Source organism: Sitodiplosis mosellana, unplaced genomic scaffold, assembly GCF_009176505.1.
Source record: "Sitodiplosis mosellana isolate CC-2019 unplaced genomic scaffold, AAFC_SMos_1.0 Smas_scaffold_6064, whole genome shotgun sequence".
NCBI classification, from domain to species: Eukaryota; Metazoa; Arthropoda; class Insecta; order Diptera; family Cecidomyiidae; genus Sitodiplosis; species Sitodiplosis mosellana.
The window spans coordinates 119,325-137,674 of NW_022601305.1; the positions used below are offsets into that span (position 1 = coordinate 119,325).

Here is an 18,350-nt window from a genome sequence, read left to right on the forward strand (position 1 = left end):
CTAAATACATTATAATGAATAAGTACAAACTAATACATATGCATTTCTACTATGAATACGTTTCATGCTATGTGTTTTAATTTCATTTAATTTTGGAAATTGAAAAAAAAAAAATATTTCTCGACAAATCATATTTTAAAACATCATTGCAATAAAAAAAAACTTCCAAGTAAGGATGAATATATTGATATTGAGTAAGAAAATTCGGTGAAATCGGTGAAATACTTGAATCAAACATAAACGTTTGAAAAACGTACGACGCGCGCCAAAGCATAAGTGATGTCAAAGTGTGTACAAAGAGTGAAGCAATAGTGCGTTTAATGCTATGTGCTATAGTGTCTCTGTTGATGTTGATCGCTGACGTTTATAGTGGTAGTATGGGTCTTCATGTGCTTTTTCAATAGTTTGGCATTCGCAACTTGTTTATTACAAATTTCGCATGTACGACTTTGGTGAATGCACCGCATATGTCTGGTAACACAATGTTTCCAGCGACTAACATAGTCACAAATCTGACACTTGAACTGTTTTGGCTGTACCGTATTTTGTGCATTTTGCACCGTACCTGTTGGCACTGACTGGCTGTTGCCTGCCGTGGCTGTTGCTGCCGGCCAAATCATTTCGATCTGTTGCCGCACGCTTTGTGGATCACCTGGATCTGGGCCACCAATATCTTGATTCATCATCCGTGTCATCGTGTTTGGGTGGACCTCGTCGACCTTTTCTTCTTCATCGTTTTCACTTTCATCAACAGTTTGAACATCGATTTTTATGATATTGATCGCATTTTCCATCGTTGCTTGATCCAAATCCATATTTAATGACCCAGCGATGTTTAACCGTGATACATTTGCCCGTGGACTCATCTCGTACTGTTCATAACTGCGCTTTATGCTAAGAAACAAAAAGATTGAATTATATTCACGATGAACATTTACCTTAAAACCAATCGCTTTCGAATAGAATGATCAGAGAATCATTTCAACATAGATATTCAATTTTCTGATGAGATCTCAGTAACTGAATGCAGTGACTTCGAACGTTGCTGTGAGTGAACAAGCGCTCTACATTCAAGCGCGGACATGCATATACATTGGTTTACACATAATCGGAGTGAGTGTGCGTGCGAAAGAAGAGAAGAGAGGAGAGACGAACGAAATGTGTTGCATCGAGCGATGTCCACTTGACACAGTGTCAGTGTGGCGAATACTTACTATTCGTTTCTTGGAATTGTTGTTCCTTTTTCTTTTTCTTCTAAAAAATTGGTTGGCAGCACAAACACAATCAAAAAAAAAATCACATTCAAAAAATAAACAAAACAATATTTGATTATTTTGTTATTGTGTTTAGTTATAGAATTTTATTTTTTTTACTTGAGTTTGTGCTGCCAACCAATTTGTTAGAAGAAAAAGAAGAAGGAACAACAATTCCAAGAAACAAAGAGTAAGTGTTCGCCACACTGACACTGTATCAAGAGACGTTCACTCTCATCGTTCAATGCGACATAATTCGTTTGTCTCTCCTCTCTTCTCTCCTTTCGCACGCACACTCACTCCGATTGTGTGTAAACCAATGTATATGCATGTCCGCGCTTGAATGTAGAGCGTTCGCTTACTTACAGCGACGTTCGTAGTCACTGCATTCAGTTACTGAGATCTCATCAGAAAATTGAATATCTATGCTGAAATGATTCTCTGAGAATGATTCAACAAAAATTGAAGCAAAAGAGAGACTTGTGTCATAGATCATAATTTATGATTCATGAAGAAAATAAAAATATACAAACTTACCGTTCGCTTGTAGCACCCAAGAAATGTTCTTTGAATCCTTCAGGCAAAGCTTTGCCTTCGCTGTTAAAATCAGCCTCGATCAATCGCAACGTTAGTGTCGTTTTACGATCCAATGAAACGAGCATTTTGTCAAATTCCTCTTTCCATTTGAGTGACGCCATGTCAAACTAAATTTCAATGCAAATGAATCTTATTAAAATTTATTGAAAGTGAACAAATGTTAAGAACCGAAGGGATTTTGAGACAAAATTTGTGAAGGCGCTCATAATTAGTTCCCAATTTGTGGTAAAAAATTCCAAACGAACATTTTTGTGCAATACCATTTTCAGTCCCATCGACGCACATCAGAATGTAATTAAGAAAATAAACCAAACATGCTTCGAAATAAGAAGTTGAAGCCAATGCTAAAGACAGAGAATCAAAATGAAAGAGAAATGCTCCAGAATTATGTTACATAACTCATAACAAAGACGTAATATGCGAAAGAACGTAACATGGAAAAGTAAATTCTTAAAAACGCAACATGAATTTACGCCACACTGAAGCGCGTCATAAGAATAAGCAATGTAAGCAATGAATTTTCATTGCGCAAAACCAATCAAACAGCATTAGTGACGGGAATGAAGCATTTTTTTACTTACCTTATTTGTGATCGATGAGAATGTAAAATGACACAGGAATGTGGTTTTATTTTTGAAAATGCAATGGAAATGAGTGATTTTTTTTAATAATCTGCTAAATGAACGCGTTGAGCGATAAAATGAAAATTGGCTGTAGTTGCAAAACGTTTACGAGATGAAAATAAAAACGTGTTTTACAACGCAAAACGAAAAAGCTAATGTTGTTGCAGTGCCGACGATGCAGAAATGAAGCATAAACGGATGAAGCAAATCGAAATGGCTTCCATGGTTGTTCTAGTTCGAATTCGAACTTCAATGTGTCGCTGATAGATTCTCTTGAAGCTGAATTGGATATCTTGTGACATTTCGAGTAAATTTGAAACAATCAAACAGTTGGATAAGCAATATGCTTTGGAAGAATGAAAGACTATTGGGCAAAAACAACATGTACAGTCGTAAATTGGCATGACTTGACGCAACAAATACAATGTTTTGTTTTTTGAGTGGGCGAGCGTTGAAAGAACTTTTGCGGAAACAATTTTTAAAAAATGGTTCAACTATTTTGTCAAAGCCTCCGCTTGACAACTAGCAATACATTTTCTTTGTCGCATAAAATCCGAATTTAACACCGAATGGATAGTTCGACAAAAAAGAGTCTTCAATTTGATTGAAAATTGCTAGAAGTTTCAAACAAAATCCACATGAAAACTATCTATGACTTGGATGCGATCGGTGCGTCGTTGTTCAGTTGACCAAGTTCATAATCTCTATCAGAATTCGACGAATAAAATTCCATTTTGCATAAAGTCAAAATGTTGAGATTGTTCCGTGCATAATATGGGGAGCAATTTTCTCAATATAGAAGAAAATTTCAATCGAATTATTTTATTCTATATTTATGAACAAACTGACAATTTTCATTTTCGAAATGTTAGTGGCAACACCACACAACATTTCGAACATCAACGCCTGTCATTACATTTCACTGTACAGCTTAGCATCTGTAGTTGTGTGCATGGCTCCCCTCTCGATGTTTCCGCATCGCATTAGCACGAAACACATTTTCGCGAAACCTTTAGCCGATAAACAATAAATATTTTCACTCATTCACGCCGCCATTTTGCTGTCGCAACAGAGCAGTCCAACATTTTTGCTCTACTATCTGAGTAGTCCAGCATGTTATGAATTCTTTCCCATTTATTTTTCCTTAAAATTAGTAAAATTACAGAAAATTGTTAAGTTAACGATGAATTCATAAGAAAAAACTGGTTTATTTTGTGTACAAAGGTGAATTTTACTGTAAATGTAAAAAAATGTTCAATTTGTTGGTTTCATGTGTTGTGTTTTTATTGAAAAAATATTTATTTGAAAGAAAACATTCTGATTTTTGTTTGACAGCACTGGAATTGCGTTGCAATAAATGGTCATTGTACAGAGCCGCCTGATAAGCACAAATCAAATGTCATCGTGTTGGAAAATGAATCGATTGAGAGGCAATGTGCAAAAGAAAAGCAGAACAGGTCAAGCGGATTGGTTTGTGCGCAAAAGAACAGTCAGCAAGAGAATCAAAGCATACAGTTTTAGTAACAATAAGAAGCCACCTCAAGGCAAATAAAATGGAAAGCGAGACATTTTCTGATTTTATTACTCACTTTGCAACCAATTTGAAAAGAAATGAGACACGACATCATCGGTGAAAAGTTGTTTCCATGCAGCGTTTGCTCAAAACGATTCATAACCAAACAATCTTGCGAAATCCACAAAAAATGTCGACGAATTTCGGTTCAGTAGCCCAAACTGTTCGAATAGATCAAATCTTCAATCAAATTATTTGAACAAATTTCATTACAACGAGAAAAAGGTGAATTATGAAACTGGTTGCAAGCTTCGTGGAATGTTATTTGTGAAAGAAATTCTCTACTTCCCTGAAGAAACATTGGAAAACTCATCTTTGCGTGTTGTCAAAGACATTTACTTAGGCAAGCTATTTGGAACGCCACCATGAAACTCACATATGTCTTTGTCCGCTGAATCTCAAATGTTCAACTTGCTTTCAGAACTTTACCGAATTTGTAGTTAAAGTTAGTTAAAGTTACCAATTGTAAGTGTCGTGGAAACGAATCCATAAACAAAAAATCGGCAATGAAACGTTCCGCTGTGAAATATGCTCAGAATGCTCCTCGCAATGGACACATTTCAATCAAAACGAGAAAATTCACAAGTACTTCTCTTCTGTAATGAAAGTAATCTCCTACAAAGGAGGAAGCTACTTTTGTTCAACAATTTGCATCAAAGAAAAAACAAATAAACAAGTGTATTTAGCATAAAATGTAGTCTTTTATTTGAAAAAAACAAATTGAATGAATGTAAATTGATCCATGAGTATTCTCTTGCTTGCCAATCATGAAAATCGAATCTTAGCTCTAATTATAACTTGTTAAGAGTTTTAAAGTCTTTTCAACCCTTTTCAAAGGAAGCGAAGAAAAAATGCGAATTTTTTAGTTAGAAATCTTCCGATGAAAACGCTTTGAAGTTCAAGGTCAACGAAGTGTGGCAGCTGAATGATGCTGGTGAAGCGCCATTGCAATCGTGACACTGACGCATGGCACGTCGTGCAGTTTCTAGGCTATTGAAACAGAATTGCATGCGTCAGCTGGAGAAGGAAGTAGAACGACACGTGCCAAATACGTCATATTGCACGTTTTCAATGCTTCAAGTGCAGTCATGTATAGAAAAAACGCGAACAAAAGAAGAAAATAAAGAAAAGAGAAACGTTGTAAAGGGAAATTCTCCACTCATTCTAGATGGACAGAAAGTGAATGAAAGAAAAATGCATACAAAATGTTCCGCATTCAAAGTTTGAAACATATTTTATTTCGACAAATGGAAATCCAACATTTCATACATGTCAAAATATATTTCTACTGTTCAGTTCTTTTATAACAAAAATATCGTGTCGCGAAAACATCGTTCTATACAACAACATAAACATTGTTGAGAAAACCGGAGAGAGCATCACTCTCTCTCTCTCTCTGTGTGTTTCTCTGTGCATCGAAAAATTGCAATTTCTACATGTTACACAAATACTTGGAGTTGATTCGTTAAACTTGATTGCATGCATAGTCTCTGGTCGTTGCAATCAAATCACAATATCGAATCCCATCTTCGGCTGGCGCTGCTGTATACACCACATCAAGTCTTCCTTGATCTGATTTTGATATGTTGCGATTGAATTCTCTCATCGATATGTAAACCAAAATCGCTATCGAATAGAAGGTGACAGAAACCACTGTGGAAGATATGTGGAGATAAACATGGGAGGGAAAATTCGAAAAGTTGAAAAAAATTAAGACATGAGGCATAAAATATGATGCATGAATTCAGCCATTCAGATAGCATTTTCAACATATTTCCTTGATCTCACCTTCAGAAACTAATCCCTTCAGCATTCCGATGAGACCATGCCAGTATTCTCGGTCGTAAATCATGTACAACGTATAGTACAGCGTGTACGATAGGGCAGAAACGGTGCAAGTGCTTGTCGGTATGGTCCACAGTATTATTGCAAATAGTGCAAAAATTGGCTTTTTCTGGTAAAGACGAGACAATTTTTTTATTTTTCTGTAATTTTTATACATTTATTGCTTCTCAATTTGATGCGTTTTGAATTGAATTCAGTCGAAAATTTATAAAAAAGATAAAATGTTCAACAATTTTTTTTTTTTCGTTCCAATTCATTCAAAAGCTCTAAGACTTTCAAGTCCTTGAATACCAAAATTTAATTTCAAATTGACAAATTTCAAATTTTCATTCCAAAAATCATCAAGTAATTTCACTTTTAATTCACAAGTTAATTCAAAAATAATCATATTTCCTATCGGGTGTTGGATTTTCCAAACAGAAGTTTCGATTTTTGGAACATTTTGGTCGAAAATGTGTCAATTTTACTAGTTTTGAGTTGAGTATTTGCTTAATTTTCAAAATTTCTCATCAAAATTGTTTGAATTCTCGTTGATTCACCTACCAAATAAATTGAGATGAGCCAAATGACGCTGGCTACCAAGCTCGCAACTGCAAGAGTGAACAAATGTCACGGTTAAAATATGTTTTTTCTTCTCCATTGAGTCCAATAACAACATATGCTGTGCAAAAAAAAACCACACTTTGCCTTGCACCACGCTCATTCTCCAGTGTGTAAACACCGCACAGACGGAAAGCAGCTGATTTTCCATGTGTTCAAGCACAACAATGCAAAAAAAAACCGAGCTGTTGTCTCTCTGTGTGGAGTTCGCGCACTGGGAATTTTGCGGTAGGATACATATGCTGTAACATTGCATCAAATATTTGCAATATTCAGCAGCGTTTGGAAAAATTTACAACATTGGAAAATTGTACAAAAAGAAGAATTTCACACTCACTCGACATTACAATCACAGCGATGGCAAATTTTTTACAATCAAATTTCCAACATAATGGTGGAAAATAAACACCTATCACGATGCTCAAAATAATGGATAAATAGCCCAAGACTTTTCCTGTAAATTTCCAGTCAAAAAACGAGTCTCGATTCGAGGACGCACCGATTTGGTCATTTTTCATTTTGTCGAAGTGCGGAAACTGCGTATTTTTTTAAAACTGAGCTTACTTAATCAATGCCAATGCACAGAGTCAATTTCAAATCAACTCAATTTTCAATGACAGAATGATTCTGCTTTGCTGTTCTGTATATCTTCACTGATTTTTCACGCAAAAATAACTATTTAATAACTGAAAACTAATTTCTATTTCAAAAATCATTCAAAGTTCAAATAAATAACTTTGAATTCGATAAAAAAAAAATCCTTTTCACTTTGATTCAATTTTCATTTGTTCAAGTTCACAGCGAAAAACTCAATTTGAGAGAGAAAAATTGGTTGTTTTTCCCTCTACAGCCAATGTAATACTGCGCATATCAACCCCAAGCTTTCGCTCACGGACATCCGCGGGCAGCCTGCATTTATGCATATCGTCTAGCGTTGTCTGCGCTCATGCTTACGGTGAATGGCATTCACTGGATGCATCATCGTCGATGCATTGGAGTGTGCATTTTGCAATCTCAAAGAAGGAAAGTCATGGAAAAATTGGAAAAAAAAGTGACGCATCGTCATATCGATGCTTTCGTCGATTTCTTCGGAGAAAGTAGAAGTTTTCCAATTTGTTAGTCGAACGATGATTGTTTGTTGGATGCAATTTGTTGGTAGATTTGATAGAAGAATGCGCAACAGATGCTCTTACCGAAAAAATGCAAGCAAAACGTGTATAAGTGTTACATAGGATGAACGAGGTAAAAGATTGTACAAGTGTACCATGGTATGATTAATCGTATGCATAAAATAAGAAATCAATCATGAATAAAACAGTACATTACATTCAAAATAAAATGAACTGAGCGTAAAATTGAATGAAATGCATCATGCGTTTTTTTCCATCATCCCGTAACAATTTTGAAGACTGTCGTCTTAATTAGTTAGACAGGTTAGAAATCCACAACTTTGGAATACGATAACTTTATTTTATCTTTATACATTTATTTCTTAATTTTTTTGAGTAACAGTTTGTCAACATTCAGTTTTGTTGCGCGAGATATTTGCTCTCTCCTGTATTTTTTGTCTTATTTTTTCCACTTTTGAACTTAGAGCAATTCATTTTATCTATAGCTTAAAAATATTTGTCTTGTTAACGGTAAATTCGTCGAAAAAAAAATCATAAGGCAAAAATTGCATTTGTTCGTTACATTTGTACTAAGAATTAAACCCTTTGCATTCTTCGAGTTCCGCTGCATTCGATACATTTGCTCGTCGATCCTCTGGCTCGTCTCCCATAATGAGGTTTCGCAACTTTATATAGCACAATACAGTTGAAATATGGGAAATCACAATGAGGGCTGCAAAAATAAAAGAATAAAAAGGCAGTTGGGATTTAAATTTGATCAATTTTCGAAGTAAAATCAATATTTTCCACGCCGTTGTAGTGAATAACAATGAACTAATAGGCTATTAGCTCACACATACACGACAGACGGATCAAAGTAAGAGTGGATCGCTGATTTGGCATATATGCCCATGTAAACAAAGTCATAGCAACATAAGCAAATTCGTAGAGTGACCGACAGCAAATACGTAGGTATGTATCACAGCTGTAAACGATCGGCTACTGAAGTCAGTATTTGTCAGTCTTTGTCAGACTTTCGACTTTCCAATAACCACCTGAGAAGAACACTTTTCTGTGTCTTAACTTATTCCCGACCGATTGGACTCTGTCCATATCGGTTCATCACATATTTACTGAGCTATGCTGAGATATGAGAAAAACGCATGTAAGTAGCGAACATTGTTCGCCGAACAAATAGCACTGAACATTTCGCTGCTGGCTGAAATATGCTTTATCTATCTCTATATATCCTTTGCAATTCACCTTGACTTTAACCTTTGTCGCTTACGTGTACGTTGACCGTTCGATTTTCAATTTGTATGGAAACTCTCACAAATGCGTAGAAAATGGAGTTTTTGTGTGAACACGGTGTTCAAAATTGCAATTACCTGTTGTAACAAGTATAGTTTTATCGAGCTCAACGCCAGATATCACATCTAAAATCATCCAAAGCAACCAAAGCCCCAAAGAAGCGATAAACCAAACAATAGCGGTGAGCAAAAATCGTATTTCTTCCAGCCCAATTCCTCTGAGCCAAATGACGCTGGCCATTAGATTCAAAACTGAAATAGAACAACGAAAAATTGATTGACCTATTCTACAAAAGAAAACAGAAAGATTTCTTCTATAGAAGAAGAGCACTTTGTTGGTTTTTTGCTAGGAGAAAACTTGGATATTTGTGAATAAAAGTCACACTTACAGCAAATCAAAAATATAACAATAGCTGTTTGATAATCGCCAAAGATGGCATATGAAACTCCAAATATAAATCCAAATCCAATGCTGAGCAATATTTCAACGACTCCCAATATGGTACTGATGACCTTGCAATTACAACAGCCTTTTGTTTGTTCCGAATCCATTGTGAGTGTTTCTTTTGAATTCGATAAGAATTTTTATCACTTTTTCTACTCAGAATTTTTATCTTTCATTCATTTGTTGGTTTTGCTTTCGATTCTTGTTTTGTTTCCGCTTAGAACGACATTGTTCTATATTGTGCGTGTGTGTCAATTTTAATAAGTTAAGTTAAGTTAAGTTAAGTTTTGAATGATGAAACCCTTCATAGAATTGAATTGATTGAAAATTTACTTCAAATAATTATTCAAGCAATTAAAATCGTTGTTTCTTCGATGATTTAATAAGCAGCTCAATGTTATTGTTTCTTTTTGTTTCACTCATTTACATCATATAAGGCGTTGATTACACAATTTTGAATCATAAATATGGGTTGTTTTAAATTAGTCGTGGCATTTACGCGGGAAACGTGCTTGGAATTGAATTCCCCGAATGTTTGTGTAAGTAACAAGTTTGTAGCTTAATTCGTATACATTGAAAACTAAAGAATTCATTGGATTCTATTTGAAATCATGCCAAAATCGATACTTCTATACACTGTATATGCAACACACTCACAGCACATCACCACACTCATACATGTTTCAAGAAATAAAACACTCAGACACTTAATGATTCATTTTCACGATACAATTCAAGTGTAGATAAACACGTCCAAAGTACATTTTTCGATGGAGAAATTCAATGGATATTTATTCACGCACACTGAATGTACAAACTTTTTTTTTTCATCAATCCACAATTAAAAAGTAACAAACAAAAAGGAACTATTTATGCTAAAGCAGCAGCGAAAAATTCACTTGACAACAGCACGAACGAACGAAAAAAAAAAGAAGAAGAGAATTGTCAAAATGAAAGGTCGAAATCAAAGCATGACTGCGGAATGAATTGTTCGTTCAACCGCAGCCAAGGCGATACTAATGACGAGCCAACATAATATGACAATCGAAATACATACAAAGCTACGCAGCACGCATCGAACGGTTGTCGTATGTGTGTGTGTGTGCATATTTGTATCACATATCGATGCTTGCGCTTTACATACGACAATTAACGTCTTTGCGTTGGGCGCATGCTAACCGCAACTACCGGCACATATCAACGGCGGACTTATTTATATTGACCACATCGCTTGAACGACGCTTTATTGTTTACATTCAGAACGTAACTGTGCTGTTGCCGGCAAGAAACTCAGGCGCCAAACTGTCGGCGCTAAATTTATGTATTCTTTGTGATGATTTCGCTAAATTCGCATGTATCGATGAATTCATTTTGGGTTTTTATTTTCTCCGTTCATTTCGTTGACTTCGTATGTTTTTTGCGTTTGTATCGTAGTTTGTATGTGTTTTCTTGTTTGTATTGCCGAAGTAACGCATCTATGTAGTTGTATGTCAGCCTCTTTTCGCATTAGTCAATTGAAAGCGTCAAAACTATGGAGCTAAACAACACCAAACATAAGTATAACATTTCTTTACAAGCTCTTTGAAATGCGCTTTGTTCAAAGCAAGTATACATCACACGCGTTTCGTTTACATCACACGTGTCAAAGGCACCGTTCATCGATGCAAATTAATCGATAGCTGACGTCAACGCAGAGACCTACATTCACCACAAGAAAATTACTTAGTCTAATGACAATAATGACACCATCGCTGCTGTTAGTCTTCTACATTTTTTGTCTTGTATAAGATATATATATATTCTTTAATCATCTTTATTCAAACAGTTTTTTTTTTCTTTCATACATATATTTTTGCTTCAATTTAGAACACAACATATTTTGAAGGTCACATTTGAACTGGTACATCACATTGAAATTACAACATTTTTTTTTTCTTCGTTCAACATATAGTTTAGCCGATGGCTTTGTTTAAGAAAAAGTGGGAAAAAAACGGAGAGAAAACAGGGACATTTCACTTGATATTTCGGAAGCAAACTACTTTGTGCATTCTATTTAGATGAACTACAGATCCAAGATAAATGCAATTATTCTCTTTTCACATGAAAACTTTAAAGAACCAATTGGTTATATTATGGATTCAGAGATATTTCTTTCCGTGCACCATCCATTTCGAGTGAATCCAATCCCATTTTAGTAGATATTTAAATCGGTAGTTTTGTTTTTCGGTGTGTAGCCCACACCTAAACCCTGGATTTCCGATGCGTCTCCATCAAAGGCCTCCTTCAATTTGAGATAGGTGACTAATGCAATCCCATAGAATACCACGCTAAGCACTGAAATTATTCATGATGGGAAATGATTAGTTTTGGCATTTTTTGGAAATGAAGTTTTCAAAATTATTTGTTTGTGTTTCATGCCAAGTGTGTACAAAATTAGCATCACAATGTTTTCGTTTTGAGTTAAATTTTTCTAAGATGTCTTTTAGTTTTTTCTTTAAGTTATCTTTTAGCAATTTATTATTGGAATGCTGTCAATTTTTTTTTTTGTGAATTTAAATTGGAATTTTTCATAGTTTTTTCGATTGAAATTTACCTCCTCCAATGACAACCAACACTTTAAGCCAGTCATTAAAGAAATGAGCTATGCCTTCCTGTTCAAACTCCTCCGTACTCCGTTTTGGTGGTCCAGAAGACAAAACACTGATGGTCAATATCAATGAGATAACCAATGGAATGATAAACCAGATCAACGCAGCCAAGAGAAACCGAGATTTTTTCTGTTTGTCGAAGGATTTAAATTTTTAAAAAAGGATTATTAATTTTGGTCGCACCGTTCAAATTCTTTTGAAATCATTAAGCTGAAGAAAAAAAATGTCTTAAAATTCATGAACGGAGAATTTTTGTTGATTGTAACTTGCCCAAATTTTATCATTTAAAAAAATTGAGAAAAATATCCTTCAGGAATAATCAAATTCAATAAAATCAAATAAAAAAAACTTTCAATCAGTTCAGCGTTTACTTGCCTTCCAAATTCCGAACAGCCACAGGCCGGATGCTGTTAGATTCAGAGCTAAAAAAGGGTTCAAAAGGCCATTTGAATTCACACAAGTAAAAAAAATCGTTTCGAATGACCTAGAGTTCAAAGCATTTAACACACAACATTCACATTATTCCCCTCTAACTTACCGTACACCACAAAAATCAGCAAAGTAACACCAATCAATTCGAATGAGGCCCAAAATAGAATGGTGAGAAATATTCCAATTCCAATGGAGTCTAAAGCTCTTACACCACCTAATGCAACTCCAACTTTTCGCCAAAGAACGTGACTTGGTTGACCGCTATCCATTTTGAGCACTTTTATTTTCAAGCAACAAAGCTGTTTTCACAATTTCGAACTTTCAATTCTTTTGCGGATACAAAAAAAAATGAAAAAGAGAACAAATTTATTAACAGATCCTGAATGAATTTCACTTTTTTGCACACAGCACTAGATGTGTTGACAATTTTGACAAGGAATTAATGAATCGAAAGAACACTGTTTGTATGAAAGTTCAGGAATCGCTTTTCCGGAAACAAAGTTTGTTAGGAAAAGTATTCATTGGAACGATGTGTTAGTAACAATAGCTGAAATCAGTTGATTGTAAAAAAAATTCCAGCTCGTATGTACATTTTCATCAAAGAACAAGAAATAAGTCAGAATTTGACATTTTTTTTTCTTTAATACAAATGAATAAAATGAGAATTTGTTATTTATTAAAGAAACGACATTTCTTCGAACGAATAAAATACATGAAACCAGCAAAACTAAATTCAATGATTTTTCGACCTAAAAAGAATCCACTTGGTAACAATTCACTTGATAAAATTGAATCATAACTACCAGATTGAATAGTGTGTTTCCATCCACGGTCAATGCGAGACTGCGCGATTCAACTCCGTGCACTAATCGCCGGCATACAAATACATAACGATTTCTTTTCGTCCTTTTCCAAATTGCTATACATCACACGCATGGGCTTTAGTGTGCGTGCAAATTGTTGATGTCATTTTCATTGGATTCAAGATTCAAGTCAAACAGTATTCATTTGAACTAAATTTGGTGCGTGCTTCAATGGAAATGGGTCGAATTGGATTTTCATTATGCGTCGCACACATTCTTGGCTTCAGTCTGAGGCCCTCATTTGACTAAATGAGCTTCGATTGAAATGGTATTCTGTAACGGTATTAGAGAGTCTCTCTAATAGAGACCACTATGGTTTAACGTTTGAACTTGTATTTTACTGGGAAAAAAACGCTCGAACTGGAAACATCGTATTCACCCTCTTCGGAAGAACTTCAGTGCGTTAATATCACTTCAGGGTGTGTTAAACAAATAAACATTCACACATGATTTTCATAATCGTTTGGATTTATTGGAAACGTTTGACGGCAGTCTAAATGCCATAGCAGAACATTTTCATGTTGATGTATTTGGATTATGTATTATTTGTTAAACTAGTTACGCAAATTAATATGATTTTCAATATTGATTTTCGAAGTTTTATTCATATTCTTATCAGTTTTTTTATCGAATTTTTACAAAAGATTCATTACCAGATATCCATTAGGAAATGATAAAAAGGTTTGCTATAGGATTTTACAACTAAATGGTTATTTCACATTGAAAAAAAATCAATCGCAAAATTTGTGGTAAGAGCGTTTTGATGGTAAGAGCAGAATGATTTGTAAGTGTGTTGTTGTTTTTGTTCATTTGACCGTAAAATGTACTACACAGAAAAAAAAACGATTTTTCATGGAATACAAGTACAATGAAGTTTCTTTCAATAAATATCGAATTCAGGCGCTGTAGCATACGCCACGTCCAGTCTTGGAATTTCCGATGTGTATTGTTGAACGTCTGCCTTTAGTTTGATATAGCATATCACAGATAATGTATAGAAAAACACTCCACCAACTGAAAAGAAAATCATAGCAGAGGTTAAAATGATTTGAAATCATATTTCAGTTAGATATGTTCAACACTATAGTGCTTGACAAGTATACTTGTCATTGATTGTTAACGTACTCACTCGAGCCCAAAAGGTTTGAAACCGAATTCAATTGAGTCACAGACTAGAGTGAATTTTTATGATCATTTGAAATTTTTTTTTCTCCATAATTTACCTGCACTGCCAATTATCAACAAATTGAATAAATTCGTTGAGTGATGACCGATTCCATTCTCTTCGTGTAGCTCTTTGCTATCAAAAATTTCACTTGATCCCCTTATCAAAAGGATGACTGCCAAGAAAATCATGATAGATAAAGGAATGAGCCACCATATAAGGGATAATAATAAATATCCAGGCTTTTTGTTATAAATGCCTACAAGCCAGAAGACACTTGCGATTCCATTTAGAACTGAAATGAAAAACAAATAATTAAATTTTGTTTTTTTTTTAAATCTTGAAGTGTTCTAAAGTGACCAATATCATTTGTAAATGATCTGTTGGCCAAAAATGGATATGAACAGGAGGAAAAACAATTGGTAATGAAGCAATCAGAAGCAAGAGCTAGCTTAGAAATGTTTTATGGTTGATTTGAATAGCATCTTGTGGTTTTAATTTCAGGTTCTTTGGTGTGTGTGAACATTCTTCGACGTCCATGTCTTTATTTTATTCTGCTATAACAGGTAGTTATCGTTATGAGGCTATTCTGTCTTGATGTGCACCTTTTCTCTCTCACAAAACTGACATAAATCACGGTATTGAATGCATCCATTTAACTTAATGAAATAAAAAGTGATTAATCACATTTGAACTACGCACCGTATATGGCCAGAATGGCGATAGCAACCAAGCCCATATACAAGCCAAATATAATTAGGAAAAATAGTCCAAAACCGAGACTCTCTATTATTTTGAGGCATCCTAGTACAATTCCAACGGATCTCCAGCTGACACAACCGTTCGATTGTTGGCCATTTTCCATTTTGACTGATCTCGTTCACCAAAAATTTCTCGAATTTAAACAGCGTTCACTGTTCACTTCAATCGATTTGAAACTGCCGATATTTTTTTGGTAAAATTCTGTCGTTTACTTATTTCTTGTTTCGAATTCAACTATTAACACACAGCTTCTTGATTCTTTTTTTTTATTTCTTTCGTCTTTTCCTTTTAATTTTCTTTCTTCATTAATTTCTATCCACAAATTACAAATTGATCGTTCGTACAACACACATTTATGACACTGAAGTACAATTTTCGAGCGAAAACGTTCAAAATGACTTCTAAATATAGAGCAAAAACAAACAGATACCAGAATATAAACACAAAAAATGTCAGACGATGAAATTCAGAAGCTGCAAATATTTGAAACTGACAGCAGCAGCTTGACAACAACACTTTCACATTGATCTTATTTTTAATTATATTCTTGTTCTGACAGAATGAAGCATTGTTCTTCCGTTCGAAGTCAATTCTCAACTGCGTACACACCGTGTAGATTCCATGCGGAAATCTATGGCAAACCAATGTGACCACAGGTTTGTTTTGCAAACAACTACACAACACACACATCTAAGGAACGAAGATGTCTCTGCGTTTGATGTATCTGTGTTTGTTGCTGTGGGTTTGCGTTTGGAGATGCGATCTCCGCAGATAATGACGTACTTAATGCTGACTAATCATCAGTCAGACAAACACAAATTGGTTTGAATTTTGTTTATACGCCGCAAACTCATTTAATCTTTCTTCGTAAGAATCTATGCAGAAATAATTTATTTAGTCGACACTTATTCAGGCATTTTATAATAGAAATTTTCGTCACAATTTTGGATCCCACGCGATCGGTCCTGCATGACAAAAACTCCAATCGATAATGAGTTGTATTTAAGCGAAGAACTAGTGAACATTTGCCACATTTCTATCGGCCCACAAGTTGTGGACCACAACAATGGAATGGGCAATCAAAGATTAAAACATTCTACACATTTTGACGATGATCATCGTTATAAACACTTACATCGGCAGAACTCAAATAAACTATATGAAAAATAAAACCGATAAAGAAAAAAGACAATGAATTTGATTTCGAATCTTTATTTAAGGAAATACTTTGGAAAATTCTCTTCATATGTGAAAAATGTCATTCAAAAAGATGTTTTTTTCATTCATTTTGTTTTTATTGAAAGAACAAGCCTACTAAATAAATTCACGAACAAAGGAAGAAAAGTCAAGTTCTATTGAAAAATGTCCGTCGAATTGACCATGAAAAATGATTCGAGTGGGATGGAATAGCTCTATTGCCCGTAGCATCATCTTTGCGAGTAGTGAAAGCGTTTCATGTGCTACTTGGCGAAATATTTTTGTGTAAAACGTTTGTCACACCATTTGCAGCTGAATGGCTTTTCACCTGAATGATGGACTTGCATATGATGGCGTAAATTGGGATTTTGCAGCTTGAACACCTTGCACACGTAACACTGATGTTGACGTCGACCGCAGATCTTCTCATGTGCTGTTTTATCGCCTTCTGTTGAAAATCCTCGACCACACTTGATGCATCCAAAGGGAAACTGCTCGCAATGCTGTGCCAAATGTCGATTAAGATTACCTTTTTGGACGAATCGTTTTCCGCAGATTTCACATTGAAATCGACGTTCCCCGGTGTGTTTTGCTTGCATATGATGTTTGAGATTGGATTTTGCGAAATATTTCAATTCGCAGAGATAGCATTCGTATCGACGTTGCTTGCAGCTCTTCTCGTGTAGTTGTTTTGCCTCTTCTCCGGAAAATCTATGACCACATTTCGAAAAGAACGTGGAAGCTCATCGGCGTGAGTACGCATGTGTCGATTCAAAGTAATTTTTTGCAAAAATGTTTTGAAACAAACGGAACATTTAAATGGTTTGCTTCCGCTGTGGATTCGCTTGTGCCGATTTAAATTACGTTTGAGTGTGAAGCTTTCCGAACATTGATCACATTTGTATGGCCTTTCACCTGTGTGAATACGAATATGTGCATTGAGATTACATTTTTTTGTTGTAACATAACCACACACATGACACTTGTGCTCCTTTCGTTTCTTCGCCGCCTTATTCCTCGGAATCTTTCGTCTGTTCTGCTTTCTCGAACCATCGCGCTTCTTTCCTTTGCCATTCGCATTCAGTCTCTTGCAAATGGCCTTTGATCCATCCCTTTGTTCATTGTCTTGACCGTCAAGAGAATTCGGTTCGTCTGCATCTGAGCTCCAGCCCATTGAAGAAGCATTTTCTTTTCCTTTTTCTGGCTTCTCTTCTTCACACTTCACTTCCTCTTTCACATCATTCAAATCAAAGTCGATGATAAAGTCACTCTCTGACTCATCTTCCGATTCGATGTTCGAGTTCGCTGTCGCTGCATCTGCTTCAAATCTTCCATTCGCACGTGTCATCAAATCAAATTTAATGCCATTCGACGGTTCATCTTTAATGTCTGGCTCATCTTACGTTGCACACGGCCATCTGAAGTACCTTCGCCTGGATCCATATCCATAATCAATGCCAATCTGTCAAACAATCGAAAGGAAAGTGTGAAGAAAAAATTAGGTTTGACAGTTCAGAAGTGTTTTTTGTCGGGAGAATTTTTAAAATGTAAGCTTCAATTGAATTTTCGTAAGTTATTGAGAATACCAATGAATGGATTGTTCGTCACCACGCAATTCAAAGCAAAAATGTATGATGGTGAGGATAATGTTAATGGCACAATTGCTTTCCACATAGAAATGGCTTGTAGGAGCGTTTGCTTCTCACAAAAATTCACGCAATTTGTTCGCAATAGAAAACTTTTCTTCGTTATCTCTTCGCTTTTCTATCCATGGCATCGACGTGAAAAATATTTTTATGCTTACAGTTTCGATTATCCGTGCAAAATGCGAGTAACAATTGCTGGTTGCCAATTTCTCCTTGGAATGACCAACAGAATGTGGTTGTTTTCGTATTGCGCAGTGACTAATGCCAAAGCTGAACGTAGAC

At 35.3% G+C, this 18,350-nt stretch overlaps 6 protein-coding genes across 6 annotated transcripts; all 6 read right to left on the reverse strand.

Moving 5' to 3' along the window:
• Positions 1 to 190: 190 nt before the first annotated feature.
• Positions 191 to 2,176, reverse strand: LOC129573410 (uncharacterized). The gene is made up of 2 exons (XM_055453903.1): positions 1,791 to 2,176; positions 191 to 894 (listed from the first exon to the last, which is right to left on the reverse strand). The coding sequence occupies exons 1-2, from the start codon at positions 1,949 to 1,951 to the stop codon at positions 324 to 326; spliced, it is 732 nt and encodes a 243-aa protein (XP_055309878.1). The 5' UTR covers positions 1,952 to 2,176; the 3' UTR covers positions 191 to 323.
• Positions 2,177 to 4,940: 2,764 nt separating this feature from the next.
• Positions 4,941 to 7,035, reverse strand: LOC129573406 (uncharacterized). Its single transcript, XM_055453899.1, has 4 exons — positions 6,829 to 7,035; positions 6,435 to 6,481; positions 5,835 to 6,000; positions 4,941 to 5,699 (listed from the first exon to the last, which is right to left on the reverse strand). The coding sequence occupies exons 1-4, from the start codon at positions 7,007 to 7,009 to the stop codon at positions 5,512 to 5,514; spliced, it is 582 nt and encodes a 193-aa protein (XP_055309874.1). The 5' UTR covers positions 7,010 to 7,035; the 3' UTR covers positions 4,941 to 5,511.
• A 20-nt stretch (positions 7,036 to 7,055) lies between these two features.
• On the reverse strand, positions 7,056 to 10,382 carry LOC129573407 (uncharacterized). Its single transcript, XM_055453900.1, has 3 exons — positions 9,300 to 10,382; positions 8,989 to 9,162; positions 7,056 to 8,333 (listed from the first exon to the last, which is right to left on the reverse strand). Exons 1-3 carry the CDS (start codon positions 9,460 to 9,462, stop codon positions 8,191 to 8,193), a joined length of 480 nt encoding a protein of 159 aa, XP_055309875.1. The 5' UTR covers positions 9,463 to 10,382; the 3' UTR covers positions 7,056 to 8,190.
• Positions 10,383 to 11,152: 770 nt separating this feature from the next.
• LOC129573395 (uncharacterized) lies at positions 11,153 to 13,326 on the reverse strand. Its single transcript, XM_055453880.1, has 5 exons — positions 13,239 to 13,326; positions 12,542 to 12,762; positions 12,379 to 12,425; positions 11,949 to 12,132; positions 11,153 to 11,689 (listed from the first exon to the last, which is right to left on the reverse strand). Exons 2-5 carry the CDS (start codon positions 12,702 to 12,704, stop codon positions 11,547 to 11,549), a joined length of 537 nt encoding a protein of 178 aa, XP_055309855.1. The 5' UTR covers positions 12,705 to 12,762; positions 13,239 to 13,326; the 3' UTR covers positions 11,153 to 11,546.
• A 421-nt stretch (positions 13,327 to 13,747) lies between these two features.
• On the reverse strand, positions 13,748 to 15,829 carry LOC129573415 (uncharacterized). The gene is made up of 3 exons (XM_055453908.1): positions 15,166 to 15,829; positions 14,522 to 14,758; positions 13,748 to 14,312 (listed from the first exon to the last, which is right to left on the reverse strand). Exons 1-3 carry the CDS (start codon positions 15,326 to 15,328, stop codon positions 14,179 to 14,181), a joined length of 534 nt encoding a protein of 177 aa, XP_055309883.1. The 5' UTR covers positions 15,329 to 15,829; the 3' UTR covers positions 13,748 to 14,178.
• Positions 15,830 to 16,685: 856 nt separating this feature from the next.
• On the reverse strand, positions 16,686 to 17,770 carry LOC129573414 (zinc finger protein 239-like). Its single transcript, XM_055453906.1, has 2 exons — positions 17,158 to 17,770; positions 16,686 to 16,951 (listed from the first exon to the last, which is right to left on the reverse strand). The coding sequence occupies exons 1-2, from the start codon at positions 17,768 to 17,770 to the stop codon at positions 16,686 to 16,688; spliced, it is 879 nt and encodes a 292-aa protein (XP_055309881.1).
• Positions 17,771 to 18,350: the final 580 nt, after the last annotated feature.

Bases quoted from the DNA above. Each gene is read 5' to 3' on its own strand.
- LOC129573410 (XM_055453903.1), bottom strand. From the start codon at position 1,951: ATGGCGTCACTCAAATGGAAAGAGGAATTTGACAAAATGCTCGTTTCA. The intron at 895-1,790 runs GTAAGTTTGTAT...TTTGTTTCTTAG, and splicing joins TTGGGTGCTACAAGCGAACG to CATAAAGCGCAGTTATGAAC.
- LOC129573414 (XM_055453906.1), bottom strand. From the start codon at position 17,770: ATGACACGTGCGAATGGAAGATTTGAAGCAGATGCAGCGACAGCGAAC. The intron at 16,952-17,157 runs GTTCTTTTCGAA...TCGTCCAAAAAG, and splicing joins TCACGCCGATGAGCTTCCAC to GTAATCTTAATCGACATTTG.
- LOC129573415 (XM_055453908.1), bottom strand. From the start codon at position 15,328: ATGGAAAATGGCCAACAATCGAACGGTTGTGTCAGCTGGAGATCCGTT. The intron at 14,759-15,165 runs GTGCGTAGTTCA...TTTTCATTTCAG, and splicing joins CGCCATTCTGGCCATATACG to TTCTAAATGGAATCGCAAGT. The intron at 14,313-14,521 runs GTAAATTATGGA...TTTTCTTTTCAG, and splicing joins GTTGATAATTGGCAGTGCAG to TTGGTGGAGTGTTTTTCTAT.
- LOC129573406 (XM_055453899.1), bottom strand. From the start codon at position 7,009: ATGAAAAATGACCAAATCGGTGCGTCCTCGAATCGAGACTCGTTTTTT. The intron at 6,482-6,828 runs GTGAGTGTGAAA...TCACTCTTGCAG, and splicing joins CGCTGTGATTGTAATGTCGA to TTGCGAGCTTGGTAGCCAGC. The intron at 6,001-6,434 runs GTAGGTGAATCA...CGTCTTTACCAG, and splicing joins GGCTCATCTCAATTTATTTG to AAAAAGCCAATTTTTGCACT.
- LOC129573407 (XM_055453900.1), bottom strand. From the start codon at position 9,462: ATGGATTCGGAACAAACAAAAGGCTGTTGTAATTGCAAGGTCATCAGT. The intron at 9,163-9,299 runs GTAAGTGTGACT...GTTCTATTTCAG, and splicing joins TGTTATATTTTTGATTTGCT to TTTTGAATCTAATGGCCAGC. The intron at 8,334-8,988 runs GTAATTGCAATT...TTATTTTTGCAG, and splicing joins AACTATACTTGTTACAACAG to CCCTCATTGTGATTTCCCAT.
- LOC129573395 (XM_055453880.1), bottom strand. From the start codon at position 12,704: ATGGATAGCGGTCAACCAAGTCACGTTCTTTGGCGAAAAGTTGGAGTT. The intron at 12,426-12,541 runs GTAAGTTAGAGG...ACCCTTTTTTAG, and splicing joins GCTGATTTTTGTGGTGTACG to CTCTGAATCTAACAGCATCC. The intron at 12,133-12,378 runs GCAAGTAAACGC...TTCGACAAACAG, and splicing joins GGCTGTTCGGAATTTGGAAG to AAAAAATCTCGGTTTCTCTT.